We start from the raw sequence: 17,612 nt of genomic DNA on the forward strand, positions 1-17,612 counted from the left end.
GAGGGGCCATGTACCCCACCCACAGAAGCCCACCAGCTCAAGCAGGAAAGCTCTTTCAAAGGGGATTGGCACTGGGGTGCAGGTACCCAGGACGACTTCTCTGCCCACCCACCAGGAGCCACCCACCACTGCCTCCTCCCCCAGGACACGCACATCAGAGGCTGAGGTCTGAGCCCAGACCGCCTCCTTGAGCCACCAGACAGGCCCCTGTGAGGTTGAGCCCACCAGGCCCTGCCGGTGGGGCAGGGGGCCAAGGGGAAGTCCACAGCCGCCATGCGGGTCCTTCCTCAAAGGGGCGGAGTCAGCTGCCTGCCTTGCCCTGCTTGTTTGCTGGAGAGCAGAGCTGTTGGGCAGCCTGTGTGTGCACACGTGTCCCCAAGATGCAGCCACGCGGCAGGGCACACGCACAGCCTCGCACCCTCACCACTCGCTGTGGCGCTGGCCGGATGCTGGTGAGGAGGGTGGTCACCCTCCTTTGCCTGGCCGCCACCGTCTCCCAGAGCCTGGCTATCCCCAGGATCCAGGAATGTGGCTTCTCCTGTTCTCAGGTAAGTCCTGGGCGGGGGCAGGCCACCACCTGTGCACAGGTGACCCCTCACAGCACAGTGCAGGCCAGGGGGGCAGGCCCTTGGGGGTGTAGGGTACTGGAGGCCAGGGAGGCTGAGCTGGCCTGAGGCCGAGGTCCAGCTATATGCCTGGCTGACCCTACCACTCAGGTATGGCTGCTGTGGGGAGCCTGGGCAGAAGAGCCCCAACCCTGCAGTCCGCACCCCACCATGCACACCCATGAGCTGCCTCATCCGGGGGGGCTGGTCCAAAGGGGTTCATCCTGGGAGAACGTGTCCCAGGTGGGGACTCCCTCAGGAATGGGGCTCACCGGGGAGTCCTCTTGACTCAGGGAGGGTGTCCTCCTCCCTGAAGGGGATGTGTGGCCAGGAATCCCTGCCCATACAGGCCCTAGCAGGCCCGGGACGAGGCCCAGTGCCTGAGATGGGAGGGCTTCATGGTGGCGGCGGCGGGCCCATGAAGACGTGCTCGTCAAAGGGGATGCTGCCAAAGTATCTGCTGGACGCCTCCAGGAGCCCTGGCCTCTGGGAAAACAGCCCCCCCACCGCTGAGGTGACAACTGTTAGGAAGACAGAGGTGGGAGTGAGCAGGACCCAGGGGAACAGCCAGAGGTAGAGTGGGGACTTTGGGGGGTGAGCAGAAATGCCGGGTCCCCCAGTCAGCAGTCAGGCTGTGGAGCGAGAGGAGACACGGATGAGGCTGAGACGGCCACGGAGGAGAACCACGGACAGGAGGTGCACTCAGAGAGGACACGGGAAGCCACGGGAACTGTTGGAAGAGACAAGACCCAAGGAGCCTGTCAGGGGCTCCCTGTGGCTGGTGTGGGGCCCGGGGGTAGAGGAATGGGGGAAGGGCAGGGAGGTGTGCAGCGAGAAGGGAAGGTGTCCAGGACGAGGCCCTCGGTGGAGATGGGGACGTGGTGTGGGGTGGCGCTGGCAGAGCTGGGATCTCAGGTCGCGGGAGAGGGAGGAGGGGGTTGAGCCTGGCCCCCCCAGGGGTGAGGCAGTAGTCGGTGCCTCACAGGGCACTGTGTGTGGGCAAGAACACACTGTGGGGCCAGCCCACTACTGCTGCCACTGCCACCAGGCCAGTCCATCTGCTCCTTCCCTGGCATCTGCTCCACCAAGCCTGGCATCCTCCCGCAGGACGGGTTCTTGCTCACGTGTCCAAAGGACATGAGACTTTGCCAAGGAGCACCTGGTGGTCCATCTCCCAGCAACCCATGGAACTCGGTGGCCCTCAGCAGCCCAGTCCTCCTGCGGTCCTTTCCAGCCGGCGCCTGGGCCAGGCGCCCTCAGCCACCCAGGAGATGTGGGTGTGCAGCCGTGCAGCAGGTCTGCACACGGCAGTATGTCTTACCTGCTGCTTCTGTGGGCTGTTGGTCAAAAAATCAAATCCTTGACAACACCATTATTCCCCCACCTCCCATTTACCTCCATGTCTGGGGACCAGGGCTGGTTCCTGAGGCGGGTAGCCTTGGGGTGGGGGGGGGGTGGGGGCTTGCTTTGAAATGTTGGGCTGAGAAGTCCAGAGAGGGCCAAGGGGGCGGCAACTGGACTCTCAGTGGGGTCCAGATAGGAGTTGAGGTGTGGACAGTTGAGGACTGAGCCCCCTGTCCGCTCCCCCAACTGAGGCTGTGACCAGAGAATGGGTGCAGGGCTGTGTGAGGGAGGGTATGGAGGAGAGGCCAGTGGCAGGGGGGATGTGGGGAGCAGTGGGGTGCCAGGGTGAGGAGGGAGCTCTGCCCACCCCACCCCGCACAGTGGGGAGGAGGCAAGGCTGTGCTGAGGGGGGTTCTCCAGAGACCCCCCCCTTGAAGAGTGGGCAGAACAGAAGTGGATAAGCAGGCTCACCCAAAAACCCAGGCTGCCGGGGTCCAGGACAGGCTCAGACCCCATAGGGGAGAGACCTCCAGGCAGAGGGACCATCTTGGGGACCCCACCCTGGGGGTGGACATATGACCTGGTGAACCTGGTAATAGGACATCACGGAACACGGGCCATGGGGCAGGGAAGGGGAGGTTCTGCTAGCTGAAACCTTCCAACTAGACACACAGGCCCCCTTCCCGTGGTGGAGCGTCCTCTCCTCTGTGCTTGGATCGGGCCCACCCATCCCCCCAGCACCTCTTGTGCCCTGCTGAGAACGGGACACTCGCGTTTGATGCTTAGGCTGTGCTGCACTCAGCCCCGAGCCCGCCCAGGAGACCCCTTCTCGCCCCCTTGCTGCCCACCCCGCTCCATGGGTCAGGCCCCGATAGCCCCACCCATTTTCCAGGCGGGAAAGTCTGGCCTCCCCAGCCTGGGTGTCCTGTGCCCTTCCTCCAGCGCAGACCAGTGAGGCCAAGCCCAGGCTCCCCAGCCTCGAGCAGCGCATCTTTGGCTTGGGGAGCGGGGGCCAAGGGGTGACTCCTTTCAGACGCCCCACCCCGCTCCGTGGGAAGCCCCGCCAAGCCCAAAGGAAAGCCCCTGGCCACCTCAAACATTACTGGCCCTGCCAGACCCGCCACTATGTGGACAGCATCCCACCTCTGTCTCAGCTCCTAGCCCCTGCCCCGGTCACCCCACCTCGGCCACCCAAGGACCGCCTCCTGCCCCAGCCCTGCCACCCTGTCGCCTCCAGCCTCTTGTCCCAGCCCCGCAGAGCCTCAGTAATGACTGTTCGCAGTTTTCAGCATAGTGATCAATACGTGATCAATACAGGTGTGTATTGCCCGGATGTACTAACTCACGGATGACATCAGTCCAACAATTGCTCAGTAAAGCCTACATTCTTACTGGGCCGCGTTCTCCAAACAGTGACTGATGCAGGTTCACAAATACTACCGATCCCAGCACTGTCCCTAAAACACCAGGCACTGGCAAAGCCAGCAGTTTCTGCTGTGCAGCGGACATGGCCCTGGCGTGGACAGGGAGCGCGTGACCCGAAGCCTCGCTGGGAGCGGGTGACAATGACCGCTCTGCCCTGAGCAACCGGCTGGTCCGGAAGTCAGCGAACCTGACCTCCCTGCCCGGTGGTGCATGACACATGTCTGCTGGGCTCACGGGAAAATGTTGTTCTTGTTAAATTCATAGAGGGATATTTTTATAAAATAAATACATTTCTTTTGAAACATTACATTTAAATTTTATCCAGTCTCTTCAGTGCCACCCCCTCTGACTGGGGCTGGGAGGGTCTGCCCCGTGCGGTAGTATCACTGCCATCAGTTGGAGAGGGGGTCAGGGATGGGACAAGGGAAGGGGCTTGCACCCACCAGGCACCCACAAAGGCTGAGGGCTTGGTGGGGCTGGGCACTAAGTGCCTTATCACCAAGACAGGACAGATCAGGCAGGGGTGACCATCAAGGCCACCCCCTCCACAGAGCTCCCCTCCCCAGGGGCTTTCCTCAGTCCTTGATCTGGGAAGGGCTAAGTCCCACCCACTGAGAATTTGCGTGGTGTCTGGAGGGTAGTGGGTGCCCACTACCGATGTTCCAGACATCGGAGGCAGGAAATAATGCCTGGCTGGGCTGACACGAGGGGCCATGGCTCTGCACTGCCCTGGTCTCTCGGGCTGAGAGGATGCTGCTGCTCAGCGTGTGGTCTCTCTGCGGGGAGGGGCTGGGCTAGCCGCCCACCTACCACACCCCACGCACATCCTCCCAGGTCTCCTCCTGGTATATACTGCAGCACCTGGGCCGGGCTTGGTGGGGCCTGCCCCTCACTGGGGACCAAGGATGGAGGGGTGGGGTCCTTGGGCAGCCGTGGGGTATCTGGTGGCTGGAGAAGTACTTTGTGCTCCCTCAGTCTCTAGGGAGATATCAGGGTGGTCTGAAAACTGGGGGGCTGGGGTGGGGGTGGGGCGCAGTGAAAAGAGAGTTCCAAAATGGGGGCAGCTCCAAAATGACCCTGCCTTCTGGTTGATTTCAACGATTCTGACTCACACGAGCCTCCGGCAGCGGAGCATGTCACCACTACACCATCAGGACCCTGGAAACACACTGCCTTGGGGTTGCTGTGACTCAAGGTGACCCTATGGGGCAGGGCAGAACTACCCCCTGGGGTTCTGAGACTGCGATTTTCTCACTGCCACCGAGCCACTGTGGACTCAGAGTGACCCCTGTGGGTTTCTGAGACTACGACTGTGTGCAGGCTTCTCCTGCAGAGCGGTGGGGGTTGGAACTGCTGACCTTGAGGTTCCAGGCCGACACACAACCATGCCTCCAGGGTTCCTAAATCTGGGGCGAGGGAGGCTAAATGCAGCATGGGATCCCAGCAGAGAGAGCGAGCGTGAGTGGGGGGACACGCGTGGTAGCACCCCGCCGCTGGCTCCCTTTGGATGCAGATGGCACCGTGGGGCTGGGGGAGTTACCCATGGGGGAGGCTGGGGGGTGCTGTCCAAAACTTTTCCGTGATTTCAAATTGGCTCTCAAATAAAAGGGGGTTGCAGGGGGCTGGAGGCACGACAAACCAGCAGTCCCTGCTCCACAGATTCACGCAGCAAATTACCGTCCCTCTTCCACCGAGGCTGCTAAGAGGAAGCCCGGCTCCCGCCCTTCCTCAGAGCTTCCTGATGCAGTTACAGCATGTGGCCATGTGGTGTCACTGTTGAACACGGGCCCAGCGCAGCCCCAGCAGAGCACACAGCCCACCCTCTAGCCCTTGAAGCTTCCTGCCCATCCCAGAGTCTGTGCCAGGAGCAGCCTTCCAGCCTGACCTTCCAGACCGCAGGACCTTCCCGGCCCCGTCTGTCCACACACTGGGTGTCCCTCTTTAGGCTCTTCCCCCATTGGGCAGAAGAGGGCACTGGGTGCAAGGACGTGGACTGAGAGGGTCCAGTCTGGTAGGGCATGCACCTCTCCCAATGTCTCCCTGGTTCCCACCGTCACCTCAGAGTTTGCCCTGATTCTCACTGGACAGGCCTCCTGGGCACCTCACTTAGAATTTCAGCCCACTTGTCCCCCCTGTGCCCCACATCACTTGTCAGCATGGAACGTAGATGGAGGGTGCTGTTGGGGATTTGGCGTCTCCTCCAGCACAGAAAGGACGCCCCCTGCAGCCAGGAAGCCCTGCTTGGTTCCATCCACATGTCCCGGCAGCTGAATACTGGCCAGCGCCTACAAGCTGCTCCCGAGAGCGTGGGCAGTGAGAGCGAGCGAGCGTGGGCAGCGGAGGGTCATGGCTGTGCTCGGCCCCCGGTTATGAAGCAATGCTGGTGGCCTGGTCTTGGGCTGGGCCTTCCTGGGGCCCCTGAGAGTCGGGGACAAGGGCACCGGGAGGAGCCTCGGGCCCTACCAGAGCGTGAGAGTCCAGGCTAAGACAGAAGGGGGGCATGTGAATGGGAGCAGGGTCCCAGGTTGGGGAGCAAGGCCCTCACCCTTGGCTCTGTTCTGTCCACAGGACTTTGTCTGCAGGAGCCGCAAGAAACGTAAGTACTTCACAACCTGACAGGACATGGGCCACCAAGCAGGACAAGCACCCCAGGGCCACCCAGGCTTGCCTGAGTCCCCTTGTCCACCTTGCCCACTCAGGCAGCTGGGGTACCCCCTGCTGTCTGGGTGAACCCTGTCACCCCACCCCCACCCCCACCAACATGCTGCAGCTGGAAATAGTACCCTGGACATTCCCACATGGGACAAATCCCCGGGCTTCCCACATGCAGCTTGGTGGGCACCCAAGGGGCACATTCCCTACTCTGTGGGGGGGGGGGACCACGTGACTCCCCAACGTGGCTGCAGATCTCCCACTGAGGGCCCCATGCTCCTCCCAGACATTTCCTTTTCCAAGCTATGGGAAGGGTGGTCTCACTGGGTTCTATCTCTGCCCCCCCCTCCCTCCCTCCTCTCTCTCCATGATTGAAGGGTTTATTAAGGAAGTCCACAGGTTGTAATGCACGTGAGAGATGGTCAGGACGCAGATATTTATCCGGAAAAGTTACAAGGTTTGGGTCTGATAATAAATGCTCACCTGAATACATTCCGGTGAGAGGCACCTCCTGCCCCGAAGCTCTCCACGGTACTGTCCCCGCGGCTGGCAAGTGGGTCAAAATGTTGCGTGTGTCTTTAAAAGGAACATAAGCGAGGCAGAATCTGCAGGGAAGGCAGAGGGTACACCAGAAAGGAATGTTTTAGAAACGTGAAGTCACTTTATTTCAGCTTTTTTAAAAGTATTGCATTTTAATTGAGGTAAGTAGAAAAAGTAAAAAAAAAAAAAACAAACCCAAAACTTCCAGACTTTGATTAATTAGATTTAATTAAACATTTGTTTTCACCTCAAGAGATGTTCTTTCCTCAAGCACCCCCCTCAGGACGTGCTGAAACCTCAAGTCCCACCTCCGGAGGTGCTGTGTGCGGCCTTCCTGTGTCTTTCTGGGACAGCATGGGGAGGGACACCTTGCTTAGCCATGAGCCCCGGCCTTCTCCTGCTGAAAGGAGGAGATCACTAACGCTCTGTTCCTGGTCTCTCCCGTCCGGAAGTGTCTGCTGATGGAGTACAGCCCCATCCTGTCTTCCTGAGTCACGTGACTCTCTGTTACTCCCTTGTCTTCTGACAGTAGCTGCTGGAGAGAAGTCTGATGCCAACCTGATTGCTCTGCCTGACTCCCTAGAGAGCTCCCTTTGGGTCCCTGAAATGTCACAGCTGCTCTGGAGGTGACAGCTGTTGTCATATTTCCTGGGCTCACAGATATGCAGCGCTCACAATTCCAGGGATTCTTTGTGCATTTTGTGTGAGTTCTTCACCTGTGGCCTTTGACGATCATTATATTGGACTGTCTTTGTCTTCCAGTATCTGGCAGCAGGTCTCTGGCTCTAGAGATCTCTCTGACTTTTTAGAAATGGTTCTATCTGTAATTATCTCAACCACTAAGTCAGAGATTCAAGTCCCATCACGTGCACCTGTCTCGTGGTATCCCTGTATCGCTCGTGCACATAGCAGCTCTGTCATGGGGCTGTGTGGGCCTCCATCTTGCTTCTTGGTCGGCCATCCACCTTTGTGGACGCTCCTGCTGGGTGACCAGTTGTCCATGTAAGATGTGCTGGGTCTTCCGTGTGGAAGGCATGGATGCTCTCTGTGTGCCACCAGCTCTCTCTGTGTCCTCGTGCACAGCCACACGTCTGTCCGCTGAGCCTGGCTCCAGCGGAACTTCCAGATTAAGGTAGACCCGCAAGAACGGCCTGGTGGTCTGCGTTGGATCACAGTCTGATCTGCACTCGACGGAGGGCGTGGTGTCCGGCGGCCATCGAGCGATGCTGACTCAGAGTGCCCCTGCGGGTTTCTGAGAAGGTGGCTGTGCAGGGAGCGGAGAGCCCCGTCTTTCTCCCTCGGAGCTGCTGGTGGTTTCAAACTGCCGACCACACAGATCGCAGCCCAACGGGCAACCACGACACCACCAGGGCTCCCGGAGGGTGGTGTGGGATGCAGCAACCTCTGCTCCTTTGTGCGTAGGGGGCTCATGTGTCAGCCGTTAATTGAAAGACAGCTCACAGCAGCAAGGTGGCTGCTGGGAGCACCTGCAGGCCATTCCCATCGACTCTGGGTCACCTGCCCTTGAGTTCTGTGTCCCTCTGACTTCTGACCCCCTCCCTCTCATTCGATTCTCTCTCTCGGTCACACTCAGACCCTTTCTTTACATCTCTTCCAACCTCCTTTGACCCAGTGCCCATAGTCTTCCCCCTGGCTCTGCAGCATGAAGGCGGAGTGTCCCACGCTGACCCCTGTCTATGGCCCTCACACTGGCAGGCAGGGGCTGCCTGCTCTCCCAGGGCAGTGGGTGGGAGGGGTCTTCAGTCCTTGGGTCTTCAGTACCGCAGGGAGTCCCGGGCCTCTCCCCTAACCCCTGCACCGCAGCCAGGGCAGAAAGGCAGGACACTCCCAGGCTGGCCAAGCCTCGGATGGACTGGGGCACTTCATGACACATCGTAGGGTTTTGTCATCTTGCCAATGTGACTTGGGGCGGAGGGGGGGGAGGTTGGGCACTGAATTTCCCGGCATGCAGCTTCTTGGGGCTGATGGCTCTGGCTTGGGTGTTGCCTGCGGAGGAGGGGGATCGTTTGAGGGTGTTGCTATCTCTTGGCTGAGTCTGCTCTATGTTGGGCCTCGGGGTGTGGGGGCAGTGGCTGAGACGCCCTTTGGTTTTCACGGTTTCCTGATTATCAGTGGGCATCCCTGGGCAGCGCAAGTGGTCACGTGCTCGTGGCTAACGGAAAGCTTGGAGACCTGAGTTCACTGGGGCGTCTGAGAAGAAAGGTCCTACTCCGCGACCCTGGTGACCTAGTTCCAAAACAACCTGCCATCGTGAGACCCCTGTGGAGTGCAGCTGGACGCCAGGGGCTGGGGCCCACTCAACGGCAGCCTTTCCCTCGCTCAGCTTTCTCCTCCGTGACTCAGCCATTGGCGACCCACCTGCTCCCATCAGCGGTGCTGCCAGGATGCTATGGAGGGTTTGCGTGGAAGGAGTCCCTGTACGGTGTGTCAGGAGCCAGGGACCCTGTGGTCATGCGCGAGCGGCTCACCATAAGGCCCGAGGTTGGAGCCACCAGCCGTCCCAAGTACATGAGGCAAAGCCTCGCCATCCTTGCCTTCAAGGAGCATTCTGAGCACACCTCTCGCAAGACGGATCTGTTTGTCCTGCTAGCTGCCCAGGGTACTTTTAATATTCTTCTCCAGCACCGCAACTCAAGCACATCCATGCTGCTGACGTTCCTCCCCATCCAAAGTCCGGCCTTCAGATGCGTACCAGGCCACGACAACCGCCTGACTCGGTCAGGCAGACCTCAGTCCTCGAGGCCACACCCGTGCTTTCCAGTACTCTGAAGAGCTCGCGTGCAACGATTCGCCCAGTGCAGTGCGTTGCCCAATCTCTCGGCTGCTGCTCCTGTGCTCAGACTGTGGATCCCAGCAAGATGAAGTCCTCACGACGAGAACCTTGTCTCCGTCTAGCAAGATGCTTCCTATTGGTCGGGCTAGGAGGGATTTCACGTCCTTTCCATTGAATTGTCACCCACACTGGCAGCTGCAGGCCTCTCCTGGGTCCTCATCATGATGCCTGCTGAGACCCACCAGCCCCTCCAGGGGAGAAAGGCGAGGCGGTCTGCTTCAGATCCCTAGAGAGGGTCCCTGTGAGTCTGCACTGCCTCAACGGTGTGGGTTTGGAAGAATCATTTAGCAGTGTATCAAAACTTGGCAACACGCCCCTCCCCCCATTTGTCCAGTCATCCTACAAAGATTGATCGATCACAGACCGAAAGCAAAAAATGACTGAGGATTTATCCCCGTGGGTGGTGTGAAGCAGGAATCCGATCTTAATTCTGTGCTCCTTCCCCCGGCCCCTTCCAGCAGTCAGCTCCTGCCCCTCCCTCATTCCCACCCAGGCCCGTGTGGGTTTCTAAGCCTCCTGCCCCATCGCTTTCCTGCCCCACCTGTCTGATCCTGAGCCAACGGCCACTGCCAGTGAGCACAGAAAGCAGGGGGCGGAGGGGGTGGGGGGGGTCCATGCACATCCAGAGAAACACCGGCACCTGGAGACCTGTGTCTGACCTGCTCTGTGGGAACAGGAGGAAGGAGGAGGGGTGATGGGCCTGGGAACAGGGGACCCCTAAGTTGGCCTCCATGAGGCTCAGTGGGTGGCGTGGCAACCAGCTTGAGAAAAGCAGCGGAGGCGGTGGACAGTTGGCCGGAGGACTGGAACCAGCGACCTTGCAGTCAGCAGTGCAATGCTTACCTCAGCAAGTGCAGTGAAGTGAGAAGAGCCGCTTTCTAACGAACATTCAGAAAAATGAACTTCCCAGGAGCAGCCGGGGCCCGGGCGAGTTATGGTCTTAACCAAGCATGACCTTCGTCCCAAAGTGGTTTAAAATACTTATTATCACCAAGCGACACGAGACTTAAAGAACAGCACGGATCAGAATCACTGAGAAATGAAAGGACGGAGTTCAGAGATAACGAGGAAAGACGGTTGTGGACATGAAGAGACAAGTTCTGTAGTAAGTGCCGTGCTAGGAACCGCAGATGAAAGGAGGACATGTGCCCGTGTGTGCGTGTGCATGTGTGCATGTGCGTGTGTGCGAATTGGGGGAAGGTTTACGGGGCAGTTCATCGGTTTCTCAGTCCACAGTCCACACACGTGATTTCCGGCTTTGCAATGCTCTCACACTTCCTCCCTCCCCGCCCGTCTCTCCTGCTTCCATTCTGCCATCTTTCCCAGCCCTCTGTGCGCTCCGGGTGCTCTGACATGGTGGAGTGGTGTCATTCGGAGGGTGACGGGGCCGGGCTGGCTCTCACCAGTCTCACTCGGACCAGTCAGCCTGCTCGCACGTGACTCCGAGTTCTGGTCCTCATCTTCTCCCACTTGCTGTGGGAACTTCTACGCGGTCCTTTTCCACACCGTGGGGAGCACATTATGGAGCAGGTTATGGAGACTGACATTTGCGGGGTCTCTCCGTCCACTGGGCTAACTGTGTCCACGTCGCCCATTTCCATCCCTTTACTTTGCGCTGGCTGGTGAGAGACCCAGAGTTGCACGTTACTTAGACGGCTGCACACGAGCTCTTAGGAGCCCAGTCCCTGGTACAGGGCATAGAACAGGATCTTTGTGAACCAGGCTGTGGTCCTTGAACTTGGAATCTCCTGAGACTATGGACGAGGACATTAATTAAAAACCAAGGAGTTTAAAAAGAGATTTAAAAGAAATAAGAACGTGACAAAGATAAAGGGAAGAATATCCAAATGAGGAGAGGCCCTGGCCAAGAATACCAAAGCCGCACCAAACACTGAGACCACGGTTCAAAGGACCCCAGAGAATGCCTTTTGAGACGCCAGGTTGTGGAAATCGGCCACGTGCCTGACTCTATTAGCATTCGTCATCGAACACCAAAACATACTCTAAAATTGAGTGAAGAGCAGGGTGAAGCAAAGATAAGAATAACTAGCTAAGGGATAGAAGTAGCTCAGTGATCATTTCAAAGATGCACGTGAAAGCCGGACATCAGCGAAGGGAGGCGGTAGGAGGATCGGCATCTGAATGGTGCTGCTGGGGAACATGGAAAGTACCACGGACGCCCAAGGACGGGCAGCTCTGTCTTTGAGGAAGCACCGCCCGAGGGCCCCTTAGAGGCCAGCATGGAGATGCTCCCGTACGTGCCGTGGACGTGTTGCCAGGAGGGACCGTCCCTGGAGAAGGACCGCGTGTCTGGTAAAGTGGAGGGAGGCCCTCGACGAGGTGGACGGACACATCAGTGGGCTCCCACACCGAGGCTCCATTGTGAGGACGGCACAGGACCGGGCGGTGTCCCTCCTGCCGTGTGTAGAGTGGCTGCGGATCTGAGCTGACCCGGCGGCAACAACAGCAATTTAAAAACAACAGCATTATAACAAAATGAGTAGGTTTTCCAAATAAAAAGAAAAGAAATGTGAGTCGTCTAGGTGAAAGGCCACGCAACTTAGAGGAACGAAAGGCCATTGTTGTCGGACTTTCGAGAGCCACGCTCTGCGCCGGAAGAAAACCTGCCTCAGGCTGACCCTCAAGACGCAGGGTGGGGTAGCCACGGTGAAGAAGCCACTGCGAGCCGAGAATGCCCGGGCCACCAGCAGCTGAGAGAGACCAAAAGGACCGTCCCCTGGTGCCTTCAGGTAGAACGTGGCCCTGCCCTCCCCTGCTTTGGGGGCCCTGGCCTTCTGAACTGTGAGCGGAGAAGAACTCTCTTCTCAGGGACGTACTTGGAGGTGTCCTAAACGTGAACGTGCCCTGTAGCATATGCTAAACAGGCACCTTGGAACCCACAGACATCGGGTCCCTTCTGACTCATGGTGACCTCGGGGACAGAGCGGAGCGGCCCCTGTGGGTGTCGGAGACGGGAACGCTCTGCAGGAGCAGACGGCCTCTCTCCCTCCTAAGGAGCAGTCCCGCCAGGGCTCCTGCTGGACAAGCGGAGGTGAGTGTTTCAGTCCTGACCATCCCCCAGGCACGCAAGAAAGGGAAGGCAGAGGTCACGGAAGGTGGAGGAAATCCTTTCGCTTGATTTGGGAGGTGTCAGTATGAATTTCTGACTCATTTACATGCGTCCACCAGCTCTGTCTACAGAAACAAACAAACAAACAAACAAACAAACCAGAACCGATGTCCAGTGAACCTCCCAGTGCCCAGGCTGTGATTTTGGGGTACTGTCTCCCACAAAGAGGAAACAGGCTTGTTGAAGAAGTGCCTGACTCCCAGCCTGGGGCGGAAAGTGTACCCAAAAACCCTGAAACATCTTGTCATGCCAGAGAGCGAGGAAGCCACTGGAGAGACACCCACCAGGGAGGCCCAGGGGCCAAGGGGAAGACAGGCCATCATTTGAGTCTGAGATGCGGATAAGCATGCCAACGCATGGCAATCCAGGCTTCAGCCTGTAATTCGGAAGGATCTGGTTTTAAAAACAAAGTGATTGTTCAACTTCTGGAGGTGGCAGGGGATCAGGTGTTTTCTCGAAAACTGGGAGACTGAGAGGAAAGAGCCGAGTTTCCCTTTCTCTGGGCACTGCACCCAAGAGGAACAGAACCCCTGGTTAAGGGGCACGCCCCTCACAAGACCACCCCAGCAAACACAAACCAGAATGATACACGATTGCCGTTTTACAACACCCACCCCACCCCCAAGCCCCTGTGTGGTGCCTTTGGTGAAAGGCTTGACTGTAAGCCAAAGGTTGGGTGTTGTGGGCCCCACAGAGGCCCCTCAGAAAGAGGCCTGGGTCTGCCCCTGGAAGGCGGGGCCCTGGAGCCCCCTGGAGCTGGAACCAGCTCCGCCGCGACAACTGGTTTGGTCTGTGTGGTGAGCTGAGCTGTGTGGTGACCGCCACCCCTGAAAGGGAGAGGTCACAGGCATGGTGTGCCCCTCATGAAAGCACCCGAGGGGCCAGCCCTGCCTGTGTCAGAACCTCACCAGCAAGCCTTCGACAAGACAGTGTGGGGTCCTCCGTGGGACAGCTGTCGGAAGAGAACGTGGATGTTAGTAGACGCTGGAGCAAGTGGGCAAAACTCCCCAGAAGTGCTGGAAGAGATGCATTTGGGGGGTGAACCTTAAAGAGATGCAAAGGACTGGTGAATTGCGGTAAGGGAGAAAGAGGAGTCTTTCTACCCCCTTACAGAATGACCATCTAGGACACCCACGAGGGAAGACCCCTAGGAGATGCCGTGAGCCCCGGAGCCGGGAGGCAAGGATCACCATCACTCTTTCTTTTCCTTTTTTCCATCATAAAAGTATTAATACTTTTATCAGGTGTAATCATGGTCTTGAGATGGTGTGAAACTGTCTTTACTTCTACAAGGCACATGCTGAAATAACCAGGATCTACAGCCTCCTTCTACAAGGCTCCTTGAAAGTCGAATGTGAAGTAAGTAGGGAAAATGGCAGGATGTTCAAAGCTGGTGAGGCTGAGTGGAGAGTGTGCCGGCGCCCTGCGTGTGCTGTTTCCAGCCTCTCTCGGTGTTTGCAAGATTCACACTGTGAGGCGGCGGTGGGGTGAAAGAGCATGCGCTCTCTCCTGGGCCTGGCCTTTCTCTGAATAGTGTTATTGGCATACACTTCACACAGCCTACAATTTAATCACTCAGTCATATCTCGAAGAGTTGGGCAATCATCACCACAATTTCAGAACATTTTCTTCTCTTACTCCTGTCTTCCCCTGCCATGCCCCCTAGGCAATGATTAGTCCATAAATCACACGCTGGAAGCAAGCCACACAAAAACTCCAAAAACCATTGACAACAATGAGTAGACAAAACGTTGGGAAATCTCAGCTGAAAATCAGAAAATATTAAAAACTGAAACAACTTTAAACTAGGCAAAAGGGCAGTGAAACGATGAGGTGTTACATTCTAACCACACGACCCACATGGTAATCACCTTTCCCACGCTCGGTCTGGCAGCAAGGCTGCTCGCATCCTGGACTGTGGTGGGGCTTCAGCCCCGGAGGCTGGGCAGTTGCTCTTGCAGTGAAGGGGACAGGTCCACGGTTAGACAAGACTGGCCCATAGTCTTCCAACCAAGGCGTGACTGATGACCATGCAACCATCCCAGTACAGCGAACTCCATCAAGGTCGCACCTGAGAAAGCCCTGAAAGAGAGACCGCCCTGCCCTGGCCCTTCGGACGGGCTGGAGAGCCGTGGGGAAAAGCTGGCCCCCGAGGCGTTTGGTCTCAGAGCTGGGTGATCTACAAAATACATCCTTGATTAATGACCAGAAAACAGTCCGTGGAGGTTCAACCTCTGTGGGGACTCTGCGAATGGAATTTGGTCTATCACCGCTGCTCGTCTCCTGCTGCAAACCAGGGTGCTCAGAATAAAAAGACATGAAAGCTTCACTGTCCTGTCACAGTCCTTAGGAACCTTTCGTCTTTCCTTCACGAGTGGGAAACTCTCACTCGACACGGCGTTCATTGTTGCTCTTTTTACCAATTGGGGAACAAGTGCTGATCTGATTCAAAAGTCTGGTCCGTCCCCACCCAGGGGCTCAGACGAAGCAGTGAGTGTGAGGATGGCACAGGGCTGGCGGTGCTTCGTCTGTGCCTGTGGTGGTGCCCGTGGGGCCGACTGGTGTCATGTTAGCAGCTGTACCTGGCCTACTTTGGGCCGAGTATCTTTAGAGGCAACCTGATGAGTCCGCGTTGACTGAGCGGTGGGTTTGGGGACGTGCACATCGGATGAGTTTCCATCTCTTTGAGGTTTGGTTTTACTTTTAAGAGTTTCTGGAAATTTTATTTGCTTCTTCCAAGCAGGCTTGGTCTCTGCTGTTTTTGTGCCCCTGTCCTTCCCCCTGCTCATATTTCGCTTATTTCTTTACATGTAGTTGGCTTTGTGGCGGGGAGGTGGGGTGCGTGCTTCGTACCAGGTCTGACACCAGGGAGCTTCACAAGTTTTGGGAGAAAGTTCCATGATCTTTTCATTTTATTTCCCACCACGGACCTTCCAGCTCCCAGGGGCTTCTTTCCATGGGCTGCCATGTGTGTACACGTGTGTGTGTGTGTGTGTGTGTGTGTGCGTGCGCGCCTGTTCTTGCGCTTGTACTTCATTTCCTGGAATAAGTGTGTTTATCTGTAACTGTATCTGCAAAACGCCCTACTTGGAATTCCCGGAGGCCACCGAGAAAGGGTTTTCCCCAAGAAAGGATTTGCATTCGTTTCTGAAAGGCATTTAGGAGTGATGCCTGCCTGGAGCCAGTTTGAGCTACTGTGAGCAGAGTGAGGTTCCTTGACCTCCCTGGGATGCGAGGCTGAGCTGTGCAAGGCTCCCCTAGAATCTGCCTGTCCCAGCCCTGGGGCTGCAGAGCGGGTAGAGGGAAGGCTTCCTCTGAATCACCCTGGTCCGGTGTTTGCCCTGAAAATAGAGACCGGCTCCTCTGGACCGGCTCTGCGGCTGCCTGGCTGACCTCTCTGATGCCACCGCCCTTCCCACAGCCCCCAAGTTCCACCTGTTGTTGTTCTGAGTTAATTCTGACTCTTCCTGTCCTGGTTCCAGAGAGGTGGGTCCCTTTTAGGGGCTTCCCTCTGGGTTTTTCCTGATACTTCCTTATTTTTCACCAGTTCTTAGGAGTTTAGATGCGTCATTGTATATCAAGCAAACCCCCCAGCCCAGTCCAGATCAAGTCCGTAAGTCCGACACTAGTCCATAAGTCTGATTCCAGTCCATATGTCCCTCTGACTCATGCAGCCACATGCAACCATGCAGACTGCAGGAAGGTCTCAGGCTGGTGGGTGCAAAGTCCTGTGGACCCAATGGCAGTGGCCGCATCACAAGCCTCTCAGGTCTCAGCTTGGCTGCCAGCGGGAAGGTGAGAGGGGTGGTGGTGAGGGGGCGGGTGGGGGCGGGCCTCAGAGAGCCATTGCTCTAGGTCGCCCTCCAATCAAGCTGAGACCTGACTGACAGGCTAAACTCCGCCCACATGTTCAAAAACCCTATCACTTCCGCCAACTCTGTTTTAAGAGGGTGGGTGGGAGTGGGGGACTGTACTGCTGGCCAATAAGAACATTCAGGAATGGCAACAAACTTCTACATGAACAAAAGGGTTTTTAGAAGGAGAGTCTGAAAATGGGGAGGGGAGGGCCTGTGTACCTCTCAACCCCGTCTGCCAGCACAAACGCATGGCGGGGGGCCTAAGGGTTTGGGAAGGAAGGGATGTTATGTTGATTCATTAGGTAGCTAGGGATTCCTAGGAAAATAGTCCAAATAGTCAATGATCATGATAAACAGACAAGATTGGGGCTGTGAGGGATTTCGTCTTGCTGGGATCCACGATCAGTGCTCATGGGAGCTTCAGTCCAGAGTCCGAAGGACACCTTGCGTCTGGTGGTGCTTGACTAGAGTAAGCCTTGCCTCAAGTCCCCGCAGGTGGGCATGAGGGAGACGAGCCAGATGAGACACCAGCGGGGGGTCTTGGTGACCTGCTACTGCTGAGTCAGCAAAGTGTGGGGCTGCTTCTGCTGTTTCATGGACGAGTCTCTCCCTTCGACGTCCAGGGCAGGGCCTGACTGCCACCTTCTCCGTTGGCCCCCATCTAAGCCAAACTCTCCGCCACCACGTCGGTTCCACCTCGGAGCAACCCGACAGGACGGAATAGAACTGCCCCTTACGCTTAGGAGGCTGCACAGTTTGGGGGAAGCAAAAAGCCTCCTCTCCCCTGGGGAGCAGCTGGGGGATCAAACCGTGGTCCTTGATCCACTGCACCACCAGGGCTCCCCCACCACCTCAAGGGAGGCCGACGTTGCCTCCGTGGGTTTGAAAGTTCTGTCCCCAAAGTGAGGTCTCATTCTCCCCTCAAATGACCCTACCCGCATGGAAGACAGCGCACGTACCTCACACTCAGGTAAATGTTTGCTCAGTGCCCAGTTCCTTCGGGGGGGCTCCGGTCGCAGCAGCAACGATTTCTACCTTCTGGGTTAACATGTCCAGAGGTAGGGACTTGTCCTTTATTTATTTTTAAATCATTTTATCGGGGACTCGTACAACTCTTATCACAATCCACATATCCACCCGCTGTGTCAAGCACATTTGTACATTTGTTGCCATCATTCTCAAAACATTTTCTTTCTACTTGAGCC

At 57.1% G+C, this 17,612-nt stretch overlaps 1 protein-coding gene across 1 annotated transcript in view; it reads left to right on the top strand.

The window, feature by feature from the left end:
• Positions 1 to 402: 402 nt before the first annotated feature.
• The window catches only part of IL17REL (interleukin 17 receptor E like), a 38,563-nt gene continuing 21,353 nt past the window's right edge, over positions 403 to 17,612 (top strand). The window contains exons 1-2 of the mRNA XM_045290556.1: positions 403 to 548; positions 5,943 to 5,970. Of these exons, the coding sequence (XP_045146491.1) occupies positions 447 to 548; positions 5,943 to 5,970 (130 nt within the window). The 5' untranslated portion in view covers positions 403 to 446. The remainder of the gene's footprint in view (positions 549 to 5,942; positions 5,971 to 17,612) is intronic.

Source organism: Echinops telfairi, unplaced genomic scaffold, assembly GCF_000313985.2.
Source record: "Echinops telfairi isolate 266 unplaced genomic scaffold, ASM31398v2 ScPeMD7_2;HRSCAF=8, whole genome shotgun sequence".
In the NCBI taxonomy this organism is placed as follows: domain Eukaryota; kingdom Metazoa; phylum Chordata; class Mammalia; order Afrosoricida; family Tenrecidae; genus Echinops; species Echinops telfairi.